The sequence below is a fragment of the Typopeltis vanoorti genome, chromosome 13 (assembly GCF_054136105.1).
Source record: "Typopeltis vanoorti isolate ZY-2024b chromosome 13, IOZ_Tvanoo_1.0, whole genome shotgun sequence".
NCBI classification, from domain to species: Eukaryota; Metazoa; Arthropoda; class Arachnida; order Uropygi; family Thelyphonidae; genus Typopeltis; species Typopeltis vanoorti.
Window position 1 is genome coordinate 120,858,573 of NC_143561.1, and position 23,240 is coordinate 120,881,812.

Below are 23,240 nucleotides of genomic sequence, written 5' to 3' on the forward strand. Positions count from 1 at the left end.
TTCTCTTCTCCTAATCTCATCTTTCGTGCTTCTCATCTCATTCATACTTCTCTGAGAAGTCAGGACCATCACTATTCATTCTCCCAATCAAGATCATCTCCGAAAACTTTAGTCATTCAAGCCTTTCATTCTCTCGACTCTTATTTTTTCATTCATATTTCGCTCATCATTCTCTCCTATCACACTACTCGTCCCCCGACATTCATTCCCATCCCTGACGAAACTAGGTTGTTACCGAAATATCTAATTCATTGAATTCTTCCCATTGCCTACATTTCACGCATATATACCCCCCCCCTTCTCTCACCTGCCATATCCAACTCTTGAGACGCATATACATGTCAAAAGCAATGCATGGCACAAATTCCTTTATTATGTTACATATAATAGAGTTCTTAAATGGCGAAGGACTTGGTGACACGCCATCATTCCTGCCAAGGAACTACTAAACGAATGGTAAATATATATATATATATTTTTTTATGAAGAATTAAATGACTAGAACCGAGATTTAAGTAAAAAGGTTTTAATATAAACACACTACTTGGGACATAGACCCCGTTCTCTTCTTGATGACCCAAATGAACTGCTTACAGAAATAAACCATCTGAAAACTTCTTTCGAAGTTAATGGATATTCCAAGAAAATCATTGATAAATTCCTTCTTAATCCTCCTAGACATCACTCAGAAGAAACAAATAGATTCAAAGGCAATATATCTATTCCTTACATAAGTACTGTTTCACACAAATTAGCAAAAGTTCTAAGAAAATACAATATCAGAACCTTGTTCACTCCACTTCCAAAGATCCGTTCCTTAATTAGCCACCCAAAACTTTGTCATCATCAACTCAAATACCCTGGTGTATATAAAATATTATGTGACTGCTATATTCCTTATTTCGGGCAGACAGACAAATCTGTCGAAATGCGTATGGAAGAACACATGAGAGATATTACTTACAAGAGACAGCGAGCGAGTGCATTATCAAGTCATATCCTTTTCTTGGCTAATCCTAATGATGATAACCAAAGTCACAAAGTCTGCTGTGAAAAATCTACTAACATCTTCCGTTGCAGTGACGAAATAGAGAGAAAAATTGTGGAATCTAGAGAAATCATCTTCAATCCTGTTCATCTAAATAACAACTTAAGCTACAACCTCCCAGATAGTAATTCAGCTGTAATCATGTACTGGCGTTCACGTGATGCAGCAAACACGCACTCTCCCAACAATGCAACAAACGAAAGAACAGCTTCAAATACAACTACAACATTTTCATGCTAATTATGTATATAAACGCTATATTCAATATACTAAATAGTGAAAACTTCTCTTCCACTGCAAATGCTGCCGACTGTGACTCTGCCTTCTTGGTACCCCCAAAAATAACACAATATATAACAACAAAACTCCAATAGCAGAACCACTAAAGAACACTTGTGTTACTGAGAAAAAAATGTAGCACAAATCACAAAAGAATTCACACTATACACCGTTTAAAAAACACTTTTTTTTACCACAGCTCAAATCCACTGGCGCGAAGTCAGAAAGCTTTGAGACTGATTAGGACATAACACTTGGAGAATAAGGCTTCTACTTAGCTTTTTTATGTTGAGCCCATAAACGAGAGGTTGGTAGATCAACCTATAGTACATTAGTACTGTGTATGGGTTGGGAAGAAGGTACTTGTTCACCTTAGATTTGAATGACTGTATAGCTTCTTTTTATATTATATTTAAAGAGAGATGGAAAGAATTATGAGGAAGTAATTTTTGATTTTTTTTGGGTAACAAAGATAGCTCCATAGGACACATTCTTGAAGTGTGTCCCCAAACCATTACAACTGTAGCATCTGATTGTTTTCCAGCAAATCTTTTACTTCCTGTAGTGTGTGATGGTCCTGACCTCTCAGAGCTATACAACTTGTATGGGAGATCAGCTTTTAATTCAGTAACCATCTTCAAAATCTTTTCCTATGCTATGGCAAAAAGATTTTAACTTTAAATCCATCTATTTGGTTAATTCAGTCCTCAGACTGTAAGTTCCTTCTAGAGAACAAGAAATTGACTGAAACTGTACTGCAAGATGCGGAAAAGCTTCTTTTGTTTAGAGAGATTAAGAGAAAATCCAGAGCTTAACTACCCTATTATATGCACTTGCTTTGGCTGAGGTGCATTCAAACACTCCATTAAGCTTTCCTCCTAGGAGGACTCCAAAGTTTCTGTAATATTAGTAATGCCTTCTTTGTATACAGCCCTTCCCAAATCAGGCTTAAGACTATTGCAAAATTAAAAAAAATTAATTTTTTCAATAAAGTTGACATTACTTTCTTGAATTCTAAAAGTGTGCACCAAATTAATCAGCTTATCATAAAATTCTTATACTCTTTCATTCTGAGTTTGCACACAAGAGTACACTTTCGAGAGATTTTGGCATGACGAAATCAGCGATCTGTACAATACTCAAAAATAAAGAGGATATTAAGAGAGATTATGTTAAAAAATAAAAATAATTAATTTAGAAATTATAAATTCGTTTTTTCATTGTTAGGCTGAGAACTTTTTTCAGACCACCCTTTTATTATTGTAATAACTTAAGAGATTAAGTGAGAGACAAATTCAACGATAATATCTTTATTACAAACAATGCATGGAAGGGCCATGCATGGAAGCTGGGCAAGAGTGTGGTTGACAAGGGTGTTAGAGCTAGGTTTTTTACTTGGAGAGTGGTGAATGAGTGGAATAAGCTTCCAGAGTCTGTTGTCTGTGCTACGACCGTGAATGAGTTCAAGGCAAGATATGATAGATACTGTGCGAATGATGTTAGGGCCTCCCTCGATGAGTTTGTCGACTCCTTGGAGTTTCCTGGAACAATAATAATAATAAATAAAAAAACAATATTAGTGTAAATTCATGGCATTGCCTCGGCAATGTGTGTGAAATGTTTGTTTTGCAAGCGCTATATACAAATTTGTATTATAAATTAAAGCTTATCCTTTATCTCCTAGAGAGAAAAGGACCCACAAGCTTAACATCAGACATAAAGAACATAAACATCATAAATATTTTTTATTTTGTGATCATGCCTTGGTAACCTGGCCAAATAAGGGCTGAATAATTAAATAAAATCTAGTTAATGCTTTTAATTTCTGGAAATCTTGTTGCTTCTATATTTGAAATTATACAAATATGGAGCACCCCTTTTGTTTAAAGAATTATCCAACTACGTTACAGAGATGCTAAATAAATGGGATTGTGTTAAATAAGGATTATTAAATAACCAAATTATGAATAAAACCAATAATGAAGAAATGAACTAAACAAATTAAATTTCAAAGAGGTTATGTACATGGCAACCCAAGAGCAGATGTGCAACAGAGATGCAACCACTTGGCATGCTCACTGTCAGATATCTGTTCCATTTCTAGTGACGTTTAAAGCAGCCAGTGCTATGCTTGGCTTCTTCAGGTCTGCAGTAGTCATAATAGTAGTGTTTCCTTAGGCAGTGAAAGCCTTTTACTGTGTAATGGTCCAGTTGGCATTTCCTCCAACTATGATGATATCCTTTGACATATGGAATGCTTGCTGATGGCACCATAGTTCCTCTGGTAGAAACAAGCTGCACTGTGATAAGGTGGAGTTGACTTGACAAGGATAGGCTGTATGTGCTTTTTTGTCCTGCTATTGATCATTTCTTCTGGTTGCAATTCTTCATTATCATCAGTAATACCATCCTTCTATCTTGTTCTGTCTAATCACCCTTTTCTTCTTTATAGCTTCTCCAATTTGGAAGTTGGGAATCGTTGTATTCCAGTGTCCATTCCTCTGCCATCTTTTTGATCTTTTAATAGCTTTTGTTACCCATCCATTTCTTTACATTATCAATCCAAGAAGTTCTTTGGTTGTAAAGAAAGATCTCTTCTACCAAGAGATCTTCCCTCTAATTTTCCCACCAGTATTTCCAGAGACATTTCCCCTGCTGATCCTCTTAATACATATCCTGCCATCTTACACTTTCTCTTTTATAAGGTCTTGGAGCGCTTCTTTTGGTTTCTGTTAATTTCGTTACCTCTTCATTAGTTTTTTTTTTTTTTTTCCTCCTTCCAAGAAATCTTCACTACCCTCCTATAGCACCACATCTCAAAGGCCCGCAATTTCCTGATTACAGATTTTGTATATGTTCCATATATCACACATCCATCATTTAGTGTGGACCATACATAGGATTTTGTTATTCTTATTTTAGTATGTTCATTTATTTCATTAGTCATTAATAATTTATTATTCCAAAATACTTCTTTTGCCTTAGCTATTCTTGACTTTATTTCTGTAGCTGTTGTTCCATCTTCTGTAATCATTACTCCTAAATAATACTCTTAAATTTGTGTTTTGTTGCTGCTGTTTTTTTTTTTTTTTTGCTTATTACTGTATACTTGGTTTTAACTGTATTTAATTCCAAGCCATAATTCTAACTCTTTTTGATTAGTATTTCAGCCATATTTTGTAACTGTTTTTGACTTAGCTGTGAACATCATATCAGCAAATCTAATATTGTTAATTATTTTGCCATTTATTTTTATCCCTGTTACAATTTCTTTGTATTCTTTCATTATCATTTTACTGTATATATATTGAAAAGTATAGGGTATATTATACACCCTTGTCTCTCCTCTTTTGATATCTATTGTTTCATTATTAATTTCCTTTATAATCCGTTTCTTCTGATTTCAATATAATTCTATTATTATTCTGAGGTTTTTTTTTTGTATCAATTGTGTTTTTGAAAGTCTATAAAGCATAGATATATGTTATTATTTATTTCTGTTGATTTTTTCAAAGTTTAATTCATAAATTGCATTAATTGTACTTTTTCCTGGCATGAATCCTTTCTGCTGTTCACTTATATAGCATTTAATTCTAGAAAACATTGTATTTTTTATTTTCCCTAGTGTTTTTGAAGCATGGGATATGATACTAAAGGGTCTAAAATCTTTACATATGTTGCATCATTCTCTTTAGCATCAGAATACAAATAGATTTTATTTAGTCTTCTGGTAGTATGCCCATATCATGTATATTATGTATTATTTCTATTAATGTGATGAAATATCTGTTCCTGATATTCCATCACATTCCATTATTTTACTCTTAGGTAGGTCTTTTATTTTGCTCACTATACATGGGTTATTTGAGTTAACACTGATCATAGGTTTACTAGGCCTTTGTTCATTATCACCTTTTTAACTGCAATACATATACACAATACTTCTTACTCTGACCAGCTATCTTCTTCATACCTTCATTTCTTTCCCCTCTGTCATTTTTCTGCTGAATTCGACAGAACACCTTAGTAGGTGTTCCTTCGAATGCTAAAGTTTGTTTTGTATTATGAGAGACTGTGTAAGCATGCTATCTCTTTTTAGAACTACTTCATCATTCTTCTTTTCTTTCTTTGCAAGTTTCATGTTTTGTTTGCTTGCTCCTCCATTCCTGTCCACTCTCTTATGCTCACATATTTGCATCCATTATCAGTAATGTTCATTGCTTTGCTCTGCTTTTGATATAATCTAGACATCTGCTACTCTCTCAACCTTCAGACTGTTTCTTTCTTTCTCGCTTTCAAACCACAAACCATTCACCCTTAGTACCAAGTACACTTATTGGTCTGTTTAATGTGTGTGTGTGTGTATTTGTTTTGACTTGTTTTGTTTAGTTGTCCAACAGCATAATGGAAGTATTTATAGTGTGCACAGCTAAAGTAACTGACATCTAATTGAAGACAATATATACAGTTGATTCTTGTTAATTGGGACTAGAACATTTTGGCATGATTAAGTGACTTCCCCAATTATGCAAAGTTTCATGTTAATAGTTAAAAAGGTTTAAAAGACAAACTAACATTTCACTGAGCAACAAATAATTTATTAAAATTAACTGTAATAGCGAAATATGTACATATTTAAATTTCCCTCGTTATCAGCAGAGAAACAATGACACATTGTCCTTCAAGTCTGTAATATAATTCTATTTGATCCAGCTTCTTACCTAGCCTTCTGACCTCTTTTAACATTGGACAACTGACACATACCACATCCAGTTATAATGGAAAACCACTGATTTAGGGTATCCTCAATATCAGGATCCTTCCTTCACACTTCTGTTTTTGGGATGTTCCATGTTTTCCATGTCCATTTCTGCAAGATTTTGGTACTCCAGTTATTTCTGCCACATGACGATGACTGGTATTGGGGGGAATGGCCTTTGATTTGGTCTAGTAAGACAATTTTTTTGGCTAGTGACTAGAAGCTCCAGAGAAGGTTTAAGTTAGTGTAAGGTCTGTGGAATGTCAGATGTGAGGGGAGATTGAGGGAATGCAATTTACAGAGCCTTGTGAATGGGAGAAGAAGAAGAGGGAATATGATTGGGACAAGTTAATGAGGGATAGCTACCAGATTAATGTGGAGAAGATATTTCATAGAGTAGGGGGAGACAAGGGTAGAACTAGAGGCCATTCATGGAAGCTGTATAAGGAGGGTATGAGCAGATTCTTTGCATGGAGAGTGGAATGCATTGCTTGAAAGTGTGGTGTGGAAACTGTGAATGGGTTCAAGGCACAGTTCAATGATCTTTTGAACTGTGCCTTGAGGTTATTGTCATAGACCTCCTGCGATGAGTCCTTTGACTCCATGGAGGTTAGATGTTATTAATAAAGGGGGCTGTGCCAATTAACTAAATTCTACTGCACGCACGCATACACACACAGGAGAAGGACATACTTAGAATATTGTAGGATCTAATTTCCATGACATTTACAATATCAAGGTTTTAATGTATATGTTACTGGCAAATTGTGAAAAGCAGGCATTCTATGGGAATGCCCAGGCGTTTTTTGGCACAGTATGAAATGTCCGTTTTTTTTTTTAATATTTTATATACTTTCCCTGGGCATTCTATAGAATACCTAGACATTATATAGAATGACAAATACTATTTCAGCTATATTTTTATTTTGAATGTTTAAATTTTGCTTCCATGGGGAGGTTAGGTTAGGTTAGGTGCTGGTGGTTGTTATGAGTGTGACAGACGATGGTTTTTACCAACTTGGAATGAGTGTGACAGATGATGGTTTTTACTGACTTGGAACTGCTGAAGGAATTTTAAACCAACTCAGATCCAAAGTATGAAATGTCTGTTTTGTTGTTTTTTAATATTTTGCATACTATTTCGGCAATATTTTCATTTTGAAGTTTTAAATTTTGCTGCCATGGGGAGATTAGATTAGGTTAGGTGCTGGCGGTTGTTATGAGTGTGACAGACGGTTTTTACAGACTTGGAACTGCTGAAAGAATTTTAAACCAACTCTATGCCAGATCACAATTCACTTTGTCCCAAAGACTTACTGACAGTTGGAGATGTTCCTGACCTCGAAATAGCTCTCTGGTCAGCCACTTCCGCTCAGTCCATGGGTAGTGGCCAAGGGTTCATGAGGTGTACTTGCAAGACCAAGTGCCGAAATTTGAAGTACTTTTGTATGAAAAAGGCTGTTAAGTGCAATTCAAAATGCTATTCCAGAACGTCTCCAACTCTCAGTAAGTCCTTGAGACATAAAGTGAATTGTGATCTGACATAGAGTTGGTTTAAAATTCCTTCAGCAGTTCCAAGTCGATAAAAATCATCGTCTGTCACACTCATGACAACTGTCAGCACCTAACCTAACCTCCCCATGGCAGCAAAATTAAAAACTTCAAAATGAAAGTATAGCGGAAATAGTATTTGTCATTCTATATAATGCCTAGTTATTCTATACAATGCCTATGGAAAGTATGTAAAATATTAAAAAAAAAAAACAGACATTTCATACTTTGCCAAAAAATGCTTATGCATTCTATAGAATGAATGCCTGCTTTTCACACTTTGCCAGTAACATATATACAGATAAGGATATGATATAATGAGAATTTTATCATTTGTAGTAGCAGATCAATACCTTACTGTGTAGAGATATTTTAATATGATATATTGTAATAGAATAATTTAATTGAAAAAAACAGTAGATTTTTCATAGTTTGTTCTAAATCATTTTATTGTATTTTTAAGATTTGTTAATTTGATTTTCATAATAATAAATACAAGTTATAAACTCACATATTTCAGGACGTGATGTCATAGCCCAAGCACAGTCTGGCACTGGAAAAACAGCCACGTTTTCAATATCCATTTTACAGCAGATTACTACAGATCTTAAAGAATGTCAAGCATTGATTCTTGCACCAACACGAGAGTTAGCTCAACAAGTAAGTAATCTTGTCATAAAATAAAGTTAAGTGATTTATTTATGCCAGAGATCAGATAAATCGCAGTGGTTTTTAGTGAAGAGCATTGTATTAAATATTCCACATATAGTAATAAAAATAATAATATAGTAATAATAAACATATAGTAATAAGTTGATAAAAATATTCCAGTTATTGTCATAAAATTTACCAGATTTTGTTAATGTTAAGCTAAGCAAATTATTTCCATATCCACTTAATCATTATTCTTGGTGTTAATACTGACATAAATGACATGCACCACCACTTAAAATATCCAGACCTGAATTGTTTTCTTCCTAACGAAACCTTAGTCATAGATTCCAACAACTGTCTGACTCACCTGTCCATACTAAACATTATGCACTTCATTCCATTACCAAACACAGACATGTCATCTTTGGGAATTTTATCCACATCTCAAATGAGCTTTCCTTTTTCAGGTCCAGTGATTCAGCTGGAACAGATGCAAAAATTGCTAACAATGATCTAACACAAATTGGCCATCTACCCACCAGAATAATAATCATCATTAACCTACCAATGTAGTTCACTTTCCTTATCGACTTCTCCTGGCAATGTAGATGAAATCTTATCCAAGTTTCATTTATACTATAGAAGCAAATTTAAGTCTCATGTCTTTTCATATTATGGTGGTGCCAAATGCAACCACTATAACCTGTTTTCTGGTGTGAATACTGTTTCTGTTCTGATTGAAACATTCACTCCGAAAAAAACAATAATTTGTAATTGGATTGAAAGTCTTATTCTCTCTTATTTTTGACTCTGACTGCTCTCCAAGTACTAATTGGCAGTATTAGTACTTAAGAAAAGTGCATAATAAGAGTAACGATTTTAAATATTTTTTCAATATAAATATTTTAAAATTTATCTATTATTGCTGAAGAAAATCCATATATTAATTTTTAAAAAATCTGCACAAAAAAAAAAAGTACTGGAGTGCCGCCACTGATGGCACCAAGGCAGTCGAAGAAATTAAAAAAAAAAAAAAAAAAAAAAAAGTCAGCATATAACAAGTGGCATGAAGCCAGAACTTTTGCATTGTACCTAGCTTATATTACAACAATAGCTAAAAGAAGTTTATCAGTGAATACAAATGTACCCAATTTTGAAAGAGCTAAATATTAAACAGCTACTTCTCTTCAAATGGAAGTTGTAGTGTGGTCCCTTGCCTGGAGCAATTGACTACAATTTTTGCCCTCACATCTTTCATATGGTGATACATTACATCAGCTAAATATAAGATGGACTACATGACATCATTCTTATCCTTCTATTACTACATGAATGACCATGGAAAATCATCTCCCACAGTATCAACAATTCTTTACTATAGATCGCCCACAGATTAGAGACCCTTCGACACTTCTGCACATGTCCCAAAAAGGAAAATCCATTCCGATAATAGGGTAATCAGTCTGTCTTCTGGGATGAGTTTGTTTATTATTACAGGTCGGAAAATTTAGCTTCTTTTACAAACATTGTAGTTTCTAAAGTGTAACTATTTTACTTGTATAACAGTTGGAAAAATGTACGTAGAGTATTAACAAAATTAAAGAAAGGTATAGCGTAAAACAAAAATTTAACGAAATTTATTTTTAAGAAAGTTTTCTATAAAATAAAAATAATTATACAGAAAAACAGAAATTTTTTTTCAAATGAACTTAGATATTCTAAATTTACAGTTGAGAGAACTGAGACACTTTAATGTCCTAAACCGATTAATTATTTATGACTTGTTGGGACTCTTTTAAGAAATCCATGCAAAAAAAAGGTTGGAATAAAATACCGTTATCAAATCCTTTTAATCTTCATAGTCATCTGAATTGGTGTCCAAATCGCTATCACTTTCACTTAAATTGATCACCAAAGGTTCTCATAATTCTTCGATAATTCCATCTCTGTCCCAATACATATTTTCCAATGAGTTGACATGAGAGCAATATTTTCCCCAGTTTTGAAGTGTAATACTTTCAATCGCCTGTTCTGAAAGCTTAAAAAGTTTCGACATGTCAATATCCTCAGTTACGCTGTGATGGCGAATGAAACTTTTCACTTCTGCCCAAACATACCCAATAGCATTAATATCACAATGATATGGTGGTAGCCTCAAAGCTAGAAATCCATGCTCTTTGAGCATCGTGTCGAATTTAAATAGTTTAGTTGTGGGCGAGTTTCTTTTGACCAAATTCAGCAATTCAATTTTTTGCATATCTGGGGAATGAGAAATGTTATTTGCAGAGAGCGAATCCATAAGAACTTGCTTCTTATTAGACCAATTTGGAACTTTGTTTAATCGAATAGAGTGATATGAAGCTTTACCAATTATAATAACAGCATTTTTAGGAAGGTTTGGTATCAGTTTTTCTTCTGCCCACTTTTCGAAGATCGTAGAATTTATTTACCAATGGTAATCTCCAGTAATTTACCAATGGTAATCTCAGGTAATCTGCTTAAGGGTCAAAGCTGTATAACTGAGAGGAGACCTCCACATAGCCTTTAAAGGAATGCGGAGAACCGACCAGGGCTTCTGACCTAATGTCCAATCCTCACCTTCTCGTGGTGCACCCTGTTGGGTATCTACTTTGATACTGAACAAACGAGGATGGGCTGGCAATTTGGGATTTAGCCGACCAAATTGTATTCTTATTGGTTAAACCAAAATAAAAAATGATGGTACAACATGACAAAATTTCATGCCGGCTGGGCCGTCGCCCGGTTAAACAAGGCCCCCGTTGTTTTCGCCAGGGAACCAGGGCGAACAGCGAAAAGTCAGCTACTGAAACAAATCTGAAAACAAACCCCAACTCAACATCACCAGAGTTAAAGATCGGTACTATCAATGTAAGAAGCCTGAATGGCAAAGAAATGGAGCTAGCTGAGGAGTTAGATAAGTACCAGATCGACATAATAGGGGTGACTGAAACAAAAAAGACCAAAACTGGTGAGATCTTTCTGAGCAATAAATACAAAATGTTATATTCAGGCAATGACAATCAAGGAAAAGAAGGAGTAGCCATAGTATTCAACACAAAATACGAGGCTGATCTTCTGGAATGGCAGGCGGTCTCAAGTAGAGTAATGTGGGAAAATATGAGAATGGGGAACTGGACAATGAGACTTATTTGTGCCTATGGTCCCACAGAAGGTTCTACTAAGGTAGAAGTGGAGGAATTTTTTGAGGCTTTAGAAAAAGCAACTGACACAATGAAAAAGGAAAAGTTGGTCCTTGTTGGGGATCTAAATAGTAGAGTAGGAAATGATTGTGAGACATACAAAAATATTTTGGGAAAATTTGGAGAAAAGAGCAAAGCTAATCATAATGGCAAATATCTGTTGGATTTCTGCTCAGGACATGGACTGGTTATTACTAACACCATGTTCCAACATAAAAATGTGCACAAATTCACATGGAGAGAAGAGGCTAGGAATAAGAAAAGTCTCATTGACTATGTTATTGTTGATAGTGATGTTTTCTCCCTGGTGCAGGACACCAGAGTGTACAGAGGATTTGAAATTGGAAGTGATCACTATTTAGTCTTGAGCAGGATAAAATTGAATTTGATATTGAAAAGAATAACATGTAAGAAAGTTTTAAAGCGAATAAAAGTTGAACAGCTCTCAGATGTGAACTGAAGACTAAAATACAGAAATCTTATTGAAAAGAAAATGAAAGAGTTTGAGAACAGGAATCAAACCTTGGAGATTCAGTGGCAAACTCTGAAGGAAACATTGATTGATTCTGCCAGAGAGGCATGTGGTGAGGTTGTGTGCAATGATAAAAAAATCAGAACTCCCTGGTGGACACAGGAAGTTAAAGAGGCAGTGAAGGAAAAGAAGAAAGCATATCAAAAGTTCCTGGCAAATAAGTCAGCTTTTACTCTTACAGAATACAGAGACAAATGTAAGAAAGCTAAACAGTGTGTAAAACTAGCTAAACAAAAGTCATGGGAGGACTTTGGCAAGAATATAGAAAATGAAGATCAAGAAGGTGGCAAAATATTCTGGAGTTTGTTGAAGAAGCTTAGGAATGGAGGAAAGAGTGCTGTAAAAGGAATTAGAGATGATAAAGGTGAAATGAAAACAGGAGAAAAAGATATCCTTGAAGTATGGAGTAATTACTTTGAAAAACTGCTAAATGAAACAAGCAGTGATGACAGCACAGTAATAAAAAACACTGACCAGGCATGCAGTCAGGAATACATATCCATACTTGAAGTAGAAAAAGCCATCAAAGGCTTGAAATGTGGAAAGGCAGCAGGAGTAGATGATATTCGACCAGAAATGCTGAAGTATGGTGGTATAAGAGTCTTACAGTGGTTGCACTGCATAGTTTCAGAAAGCCTGGACAGAGGGACGAATTCCCGATGATTGGAGTAGAGCTCTCATAGTACCCATATATAAAAAGGGAAATAAAACTGAATGTGAGAATTACAGAGGTATTTCCCTACTGAGTGTTCCTGGCAAGATCTATGCAAGTATACTTGAGAAACGGTTGAGAAGAATTGTGGAAGAAAAGCTTGGTGAAGAACAAGCTGGATTCAGGCCAAATAGAGGCTGTCAGGATCAGATCTTCACTTTACGACAAATAGTCGAGAAAGCATGGGAATATAACAAAGATCTGTATTTAAGTTTTGTCGATTTGGAAAAGGCATATGACAAGGTGCCAAGAGAGAAGCTATTCAATACGCTGCAGTTATATAATACTTAGTCTTTATTTGAGTTGTGAGTCAGCAGTTAGAATTGAAGGAAGTACAGGAAGATGGTTTAATGTTAAATCTGGTGTGAGACAAGGATGTACATTATCCCCTCTGTTATTCATTATCTATATGGATCACATTATGAAGGAATGTGGTATTAAACCTGATATCAAAATTGGAGATGTTAATGTCAGCTCTTTGCTTTATGCGGATGATGTTATACTTCTAAATAAATCCGCTACAAGTCTGCAAGATTCTCTGACTAAATTGAATAGTTGTTGTAATAGATATGGTATGAAGGTCAGCAATAAAAAGACAAAGACAATGAAAATAGGCAGAATCATTGAAAATGTCAATGTGTTGTGAATGGAGAACCTGTGGAACAAGTAAAACATTTCAGCTACTTAGGCACAATTTTTACTGAAGATGGTAAACTAAATATAGAAATAGACAACAGAATCAGCAAAGCTGGTATCGTGGGAAGTCAATTGAATAAATTCATATGGAATAAGAAAGAAATTAGTCGGAACACTAAATTAGCTGTATACAAGACTGTGTTCAAACCAATTTTAACTTATGGATCTGAGAGCTGGGTCAGAAGTAAAACACTTGACCAAAGACTAGAGACCGCAGATATGAGAGTCCGGAGAAAGATTAGAGGCGTGAACAGATGGCATCAATGGCAATATCATATTAAAAATGAGGATATTAGGAAAGAACTTGACATTGTCAGCATCCAGGAATGCGTTAGCAGAGCTAATCTCAGATGGTATGGTCACTTAAATAGAATGGGAGAGGAAAGATTAGCAAAACAAGTGTTCTCTGCCAGGTTGGCAAGAAATCGACCCAGAGGAAGACCAAGATATAGGTGGATTGATACGGTACAAAGTGCCTTAGACGATAGAAATACAAGATCTGATAATGTTGGAGTCTTGACAAGTAACAGACTGATTTGGAGGAAAATTGTAGATAGGAAGTTAGTAATGATGTAATTTTTTCATGTAGTACTGTCATATCCTGTACACCCCTTGAGGGTACATGGCAGGAATTTGATGATGATGATGATGATGATGATGGTAATCTCCAGTAGTTGAATTGACTTTGTATAGTAAGTTTGAATTTGGTAAAAAACCCATTTCTTCACCTGCACACAAAATTATTATGCACCGCGAGGCATTTCTGGTTTGTAGCACTCCACATTCTTCATTAGACTGCCAACATTTTCCACAAGTTAAATTACTATCAATCCAAGTTTCATCTAGATACACAATCGATCTTGTCTCCTCCCTGAAACGTCGTACTGCTCTCAAATACTGCATTCTAGATAAAACAATGTCACTTCACTCCATGATAAGTTTCCTTTTATTCTGGGACTTTTTCAAACAAAATCCGATTTCATGAAATATTTTCCTTAAAGTGTCTCTTTTCCAAGGAAAATTAGATTCTTTTTCGCAGAATGTCAGCACATTATTCAATATTCTTTTGCAAGAGCTACTGAAACGTTTAACAACAGAACTTGTTGATTGTACTGGATTCATCATACAAATTAATAATAAAAAATAATGCAAAAAAAGTGACAACAAAAATCAAGCTACTACTAGTACAGCGACAGACAAGAAAGCACGTGATTTCACACGCTGGCAACCAATTCGTACATCCTTGATTTCTTTCTCCCCTTCAGCATGAATCGACTATTCTTGGCAAAACGTCAAGCAGTGATCTACAAACGGTGGGCGTACTACAGATAACTTTGAATTACTAATATATTTTTGATGCTTAAACACACACACAAAAAAGATGTTTCAACCTATTGAGCCCATAATCACAAATTATTATTATCATACAGGCATCTCCATGGAGTCTGAAGACTCATCGTGGGAGACCCAATCTATCCACACAATCTCTCATACCTCTCCTTGAACCCATTAACAGATAAAGCACTCACAGCTGACTCTGGCAACCCATTCTACTCATTCACAACTCTCCAATCATAAAATCTAATCCTCACACCTCTGCTAGTCACGCCGTTATTCAACTTTTGGGGATGACCGATTGTTCTGGTCTCTCTAGCCAAGTGCTGAAAAAACTCCCCTCCATCTATCGTATAAAATATATTTCTATCATATCGACCAACTTCTGCAATCCACACACCTTCAATCTATCTTCGTAGGGAACATTCCACAGGCCACTCACCTCTGAATCCTTTCCACCATTTCGTCATCCTCAAGAAACCCAGGGGGGACCAGAATTGAGCACAGTAATCCAGATGTGGGTGTATCAAGGCCTTATAAAGAGGAATGACAACTTCTTTATCTCTACTTAAATGTGTTCATGTGTTCTTCAATAGCCAAGTAATGTTATGGGATACTTTAGCAACCTTAGCAATATGTCCTCTAAACTTTAACCCTGTCTATCACCATCCCTAAATCTCTAGCTTCGTCTATTTCCTGGAGTACAGTGTCATCAGTGTGATACATGGCTTGTAATCTCTTTATCCCAAAATGCATAACTTTATATTTCTCAACATTAAACTGACACCCATTAACTTTTGCCCATACTGGCTGCCTATTTAAATCATCCTGCAAGCTCTCCACATCACCTTGATTATCTATTACTCTACCTAATCTCACATCATCAATATACCATATTTACTCGAATATAAATCTTCTTCGCGTATAACTTGCACCCCTGATTTTACTTTATGGAAAAAGAAATTAAAATTTCGCATATACCTCACACACACAAAAATAAGTTTAAACACAAATGAAAAAACATTTGCAGGCATTGTAATATATTTTTCAACAAATAGTGCAATTAGAGACAACTGTGATTAAAAATGGCACTAACTAATGAATCGCATGTCCCATTCCACATTAACCATGCTGGTTTTGCTTGACACCACCTCTGTGAACTTGTTAAAACTAAGAAATAAATAGTGAATGTGTTTCAGATGTTATGGAATTCGATTGAAGAGAATTAGCATTTCAACTCAACTGTCGGCTTTCCTTTGTCTTTGGATTGCACGATCTTTTGTTAATACTGTACCAGTCTTATGCACGTCTTCATAGCTGCTCACTCTCTACTGGCCTACCATTGCTGTCTGTTTCGTGCTCTGCTTTAACTTCTCATTCGTCATTTGTGAAGGATTGTTCATTATGTGTATCAAGTCTTGTAAATTACTGGTAATTTTTGTTTGAAATAATGGGAAAGAAGATGGTGCGATTTGGTTATATGACTTTCATGACGCACACAGGGTAACTGCTCTCAAGGCCAGAAGTAGTGATGGTGAATAGGAGCAGCTTCTTGGTCAGTCACATCTATTTTCAGTTTTTTCCTGAAAATTTTAGTTTCCAAAAATCTCTGCATACATCTTGCACCACAATTTTTTAGGTTTAATTTTGGGGAAAAAAGTGAGAGTTATATTCGAGTAAATACAGTATTATTTATGTACAAATTAAACATCAATGATCCCAGCACTGAACTTTGCAGCACACTTCTAGTCACCTGTTTTTGCCTTGATTCTGCTCTCCATAACCACTTTTTGATATCTGTCCAGCAGCTGTCCTTCTATCCACTTAACTAGTGTCGTATTCATCCCCATTTGTTCTGATTTGCATAACAGAGTTCCATATGGTATTCTGTAAAATGCCTGTGCAAAATCATTGTGTAGCCATTTTCATTATCCAACTCAGCTGTTACTCTGTTATAAAAAGTTAGCAAATTACTAAGGCATGGACCGACCCTTCACAAAGCCATGTTGACCCTCATAACAGTATCATATTTTTATTTACCCATTCTTGAATTCTCTTTTTTACCAATTTTTCTAGTACTTTCACCACCACACCTGAGATACTGATTTGGTTTATAATTTGCTACTGTAGTCTTATAACCCCCCCCCCCCCCATGTAAAGGAATTATTTTACCATCTTTTCACTCCCTTGGAACTTTACCAGAGCTGAGACTTAAACAGCCTAGTCAAAGTCATTGTTAGTTCCCTTGCACATTCTCGCAAAATCCTAGCTGATATCTCATCTAATCCCACAGCTGTGTTAACATTGAGATTCTGCAATATCCTAAGAACCTCCACCTCCGTTCCCATATTAGTGTCTGTTACATAGGTTAAAGCAGTAACCTCAATAGGAGATATACCCTTGCAAAGGGCATATCATCAACACATGTAGGTTAAACTATATGTACCACAACTGCTAGGAATGAAGTGGACATTGTATAGTAACTATGAATTTTTTATTGATTTATGGGGGTTTTGAGGCTACAGTGTGATTAGTCAGTAATTTTAACACAATTTGGTGATTTTTATCTGTTTTATTGTTTTTCCCTTAGAAATGAGTTGTTTTATAGTGTATTAGTGTAGATTTTCGTGTATTTAGTGTTTTATAACATTTTTGTTAAGATATAGCTTAAATATCTTATATAGTTATTTTGTTAAGATATAGTTCAATAATAAATATAGTTTAAAATGGTGCCAAAAACGCACAAGAAATGTAATGCTAAGAAGAGCAGGAAAGTCGAGAACAAGAAAGCTTGCCATGCTAAGGAGATTATTGAAGATATTGAAGAGGATGCTGAAAATGAATCAACATCCAAAATTGTGAAATTAAAGCAAAATTTCAGACAAGGATCGGGTAAGTTAGTAAGTAACAGAAATCAAGTAATGCCGAGTGTAATAAGAAGGATATTTGGTATGGTGACTATCATAAAACATGCTGTTGATGAGTGGGTTATAACTTTCCCAGAGCAAAAACTAAAAACATAGCTCATGCAGTTCAAAAACAGAAAGTAAACAGGATCGTAATTGTAGTAGGCACTAACGTCTTAACTAGCATGATAAGTTCAGTATGAGAGAGGACATGAAAGAGTTATTGGAAGAGGCGAGAGTGAAAAGTGAGAAAGTTAAAATAGTTGGTATATTACCTCGATATGATAAAAATGAATGAATTATATACAAGGGCTGTGATGGTAAATGATTCGATGCATAGGATGAGTAGAAGGAATGGATGCAAGTGTTTGAATATGTGGAGTTTCAGGGAAGGTTGGATTTGCATAAGAGGGAATGGCCTACACTTATGTGATTTGTATCAGGAGTCTTGACAAACTAACGACTGGTATGAGGCCAAACACAGAGAGTCAGGGAAACTAAAAAAAAAAGGGAGGCATGGTGAGAATATGAGTGTAAGAGTGACAATGTTATACCTGTGTTCATGATGGGAATGGGCATTATCATGGAAATGATTACAAGAAGAGAATGATTTTGTGTTTGTCTGGTTCTAACCCCCATCAAACATGTTCAAAGAAGACTATATTTATAAGTCACTAGAGAAGAATAGAGATCTGCAAGTTGTCCAACTGTGTTACTCAGACTGCAGACAAGAGTATAGAAAAGAACATGCAGGTAGGTTATTATGTCTGTACATAATAGGAGTATCAGAAACAAAAGGGTAGAGTTGGTTGCTCTGGTCAATATGTTGGGACCACAGATTCTGATAACCAGGTCTCACCTGGTTATCAGAATCAGACATACTAACTGGTATCAATTGTAAATAGTACAGTATTTTTAGGAAGGATAGGAAAGGAAGGGATGTGCTGCTCATGATTTCAGATGACTTGAATCCAGTTAGAGTTGAGACCAATGATTGTAGTATTAATAACAGGAAAGCTAACTGATTGCAAGCTAGGAACAATGCAAAAGAATTTATCATTATGCTGCAATTAAGAGAAAGAATGAATATGAAAGAATAACTGCTGAATGCAGATGGTGTGATGGTTGCAATAGGGCTTGTTCAACTGAGTTCCCATTTTACTAAAAGCTATCAACCTGGTGTATGCAACATTGAGTTCACTGCTACCTTTTCAATGGATGAAAAACTCAAGTGTATTAAGAGGAGGTATCAGAGCTGTTGCACAAACTGGATAAGAATTCAACAATAGGGGCTGATGGGATATCAGCGCAGGTGCTAAAAGTGTTCAGCTTGACTGGTTATTCCAACCAACATTGACAAGACTGTATAACTTGAATCTCAGAACAAGGAAGATTCCACAGGAATGGAAAGAATGTATGATAATCCCATTACACAAGGGTGGTACAAAGACTGATGTATCCAACTATTGACCAATCAGCATCTCAGGAACGGTGGTGAAGATTTTGAAAAAATTGGTTATAGCTTGCATTCAGAAATGGGTTGACAGAGAATCTCTACTTTGCAACGAACAGCAACAGCTAAAACAGCATTGTTTTAGCAACTTGCTCACATTCTATAATAATGTTACCATTGAACTAGACAAGGGGAATGGATAGTGTTGGATTTTGCTAAAGCTTTTGACAGAATACAGCATTGTAGACTGTTGCATAAATTGGAGAATATGGGTTTGGATTATAAAATATTAGCATGGGTGAGAGGATGACTGACTGACAGATATCAAAAAGTTGTATATGGGGGATGTGAGTCTGCATGATTTAAGGTAACCAGTGGTGTACTACAAGGATCAGTGTTTGGTCCACTGTTATTCAGTTTGTACATTAATGACATTGGGAAGGATTTGACATGTAACATACAGCTGTTTGGTGATGTTGCAAAGACAGGTAGGGTAGTCAGGAATGCTGCTGATATGCAGTATTTGCAGAATGATTTTGAATGATCTGCAATTGTGGCATGGGAAAATGGATGTCAGTAAGCGTAAAATCATGCACTTTGGCAGGATTAGACATCCAGTGTTGTATTATATTGTGGAATTATGCTAGAAGAAACTGATGAGGCTAGGGATCATGGAGTGTTAATAGATAGGAAGTTGAAGTTCAGGGGCCATGTAGTAAATACAGGAAAGAAACCTCGCTTAACACAAATTCGATATGCACAATTATCAGTTAGCATGATTGAGTGAAATGATTTCCCGCTTTGAACGAGCGATCAATCAGTTAACATGATTATTTTATATTATGCAAAAGTTTACATTACGCCAATTTTTTTGTCCCCAATCTGCAGTGAGCGGTGGCACTTTTCAATGTAGTGGCCGGTGACACCAGGCAGCTGACTCAAAGCTATCATCGCAAGCACACATGTAAACTCTTGCTCAATCACATTTCCTTCATTTTGCTTTAATTTAGATACTTATAAGGATTTATTATATTCAATCCCTGATATGGAAAAGAGAAAGATTGATAAAGAAAGTGGGAGTTGATAATCGATAAAGAACGTCATTGGAAAGGAGAGAAGAATGCAAATTAGATAAAATGAAATACAGAGTTTCACGTCATCAGTCATACATACTATAAAGCAGTCTTCTAAACTTTTTTTTTTTTTTTTTTTTGTAGTGTTGAGTTCCAGCTTTATCTCTGGCCATTACTTTCTACTTTATGTTGGATTAATCTCCCAGGCAGCCAAAATGGATGAAATATGCACACCAGCTTAAAATGTTTCAAGAATTTAAACATGAGTGGATTCCTCCCTTTTATCCTGCAGTTACCCTACTCTGCTGTCAATCTTTAAATATTGGCAGTTGTAAAGCCATTAATGGATCAACTGTAATCACCTTTGTATTATCCACTTAGTTAAAGTATACTGTTTATAAAGAAAATTTCAAGTAAAACAATATACTGTTTGGAATTTTCTTTATTAGAAATTGTCTTTCAGTATTTTAAATTCTTTACAATTTATTTAGTTTGTGTGCAAGGATAAAAACAAATTCTGTATGTGTGAAAATAATTATTCTGAAATGTGAGAAGAGATGAGCTTTAACAGTAAATTTATTTACTAATCTAAATTTGCTGCTTTTTATTTTTCAAATCAGTGCCATTAATGGATAATTTATGAATTATAATAAAATATAGCAGAAATGAATTTCATGCTGTTTTCATCTGCTTTCATTGAAATATAAGTAACAGTTTTGAAATAACATTTATTGAAATAAATATTTGAATTTTTAGTTTCTTTTCTTGCAAACTGCCATTATTATTATTATTACTATTATTACTACTACGTGACATCTCCAGGGAGTCCAAAGACTCATCAAGGGAGAGCATTTACTCTACAACTCTCTCCACTCAATCCACCAGCTACAGCGAACTGCATTATCTACATCAATGCAATCTGCTGCCCACTACCACTAGTATTTTCACAGACAGTCATAAACATCCATGCCCACGGAGTCAAACCTGTAGCCTTCAGGCTGGAGAATGGATATGCTAGACACTTGGCCAACCAGATCGACAATTATATGGATCATCGTGCTTCAATTTTATCTTGTTTTGATGAACAGCAATCCAGATGTATTCTCCACCTTCCCCACACATTCTAGGAACTGAATTATAAATAACCACTTTGTCTGATTTTCTGCTGGTTTGAAAGTTTTCACAAAGTTTTCAAAATCTATTATTTTATTTTACTGTTTTGAGAATAGAAATAAATAACATGTCTCTGTTGAAGCAAGTTCTTCTAAAACTGACTATTTCTTTGCCATCTATTTCAGCCGCTGCCTCCTTTCGCATCAATTATTTTTCAGCTTTGCTGAAGAATAATTGATGGTTGATTGATGATGAATGATAATTGTATTTTCTTGCAGTACAAAGAAAAATTAGCACCTGAAAAGAAATAATTTACTGCTAGTGTGCAATGTGGTATTTTTGAAGTACCTACAGATATATTTTGTGTTATATTTAACTATATATAAATAATTTATATTTATGCTATATAGGAAAAGTAGTTGTGAGTTTTTTTTTTTTTTCTTAAAAAAAGTACTAAATGTTAGTCTCTACTGCTGCTGGTTGTCATTCCTGAAAAATACTAGATAATAATCCCCTCTGCCCAGTAACAGGCTGTGAAAAACTAGAGATAAGAAAACATAGCTGCAGAAATCACACTAGACCCTCAAGCAATAGTGCAGTGTATATGAGCAGTTTCTTGTTTCATAAAATACATTATAATTGATTAATAGACATTATAATCAGAAATACGTATTTTGCAGGCAGATACAGTATTTACCTTTGCAATTACATCATTTCTTAATTTATAATAATCACAACTTTTAGTGTTATCAAAAATATAAATTATCTAATAATTACCTTGGAAAAAACAATGATATGAAAGAAAAGTGCAACTGTGTCATGTAGGTGTTCAATTTATTTATTTTTGTTCCTTCAAAACTGCTTAGAAGAGAATTGAAAAAGTAAGTCACTTGGGGGGGGGGGGGGAGAATATTCTTTCTTTCTTTCTTAATTTTTCTACCTTTTACAGTGTCAAGGTTTTTTATTCTTACAACCGCATCCATCTCGAGGATAAGTGTGGTTGACCCTATGGCTACAGATGTATCCTATGTAGATGTGCGTGTTCACAAGGCCATTTTGCCTGTTCTAGGGACGAAAAACTCAAGTTTCCGGGTGAAAAAAACCCCTACCTCCCTATAAGACCAGCTAACTCACCTTTTGTTGAAAGAGACCAGTTAAAGGTTCTTCACGTCACTGACATAGGACACATTTGGAGCCATAGGGTCAACCACTTTGTCCTCGAGGTGGATGCAGTTGTAAGAATAAAAAAACCTTGATGCCGTAAACGGTAGAAGGTTTTTTATTGATGAAGAGGTGGATTAAGAAAGAAAGAACATTCTCCCCCAAGTGACTTACTTTTTCAATTCTCTTCTAAGCAGTTTTGAAGGAACGAAAATAAATAAATTGAACACTTACAAAGCCTCTGTAGTCAGTAGGTAGTGATGAAGCCCTTTGGTCAGAAAGACCTGGGTTCAACTATACTGATTGAGCTACGGATCTTTCGGGGAGAATGTACTTAAACATTTTCTTTCTTTTTCTTTTTTTTTTTTTTTTTAAAGTATAGGTACTTCAAAAATACCACATTGCACACTAGCAGTAAATTATTTCTTTTCAGGTGCTAATTTTTCTTTGTACTGCAAGAAAATACAAATAAGGAATAATGTGTGGTATTTTCTTCATTAGGCATGATCATTTGACACCCAAATTCTATTTACTAGGTTCTTTCTTTTGTTCTTCAAACCAAATCAACATACACAACGTTATTTTTCTTGCTATATTTGTCAACTGAACATCGAAAATAATTTTAAGAATTGCATTAGCAATTGATATTGTTTTAGGTGCTACACAGAAAGCTTAGCTAATATATAATTTGTTTCATAACTGAATGTTTCAATTTGTAACATGTGATTCTTGGAAATGGGAAAGATG

At 35.1% G+C, this 23,240-nt stretch overlaps 1 protein-coding gene across 1 annotated transcript in view; it reads left to right on the forward strand.

The window, feature by feature from the left end:
* The window catches only part of LOC150100505 (eukaryotic initiation factor 4A-I-like), a 177,895-nt gene that overhangs the window by 64,862 nt on the left and 89,793 nt on the right, over window positions 1–23,240 (forward strand). The window contains exon 4 of the mRNA XM_090403231.1: window positions 8,158–8,297. Within this exon, the coding sequence (XP_090259357.1) occupies window positions 8,158–8,297 (140 nt within the window). The remainder of the gene's footprint in view (window positions 1–8,157; window positions 8,298–23,240) is intronic.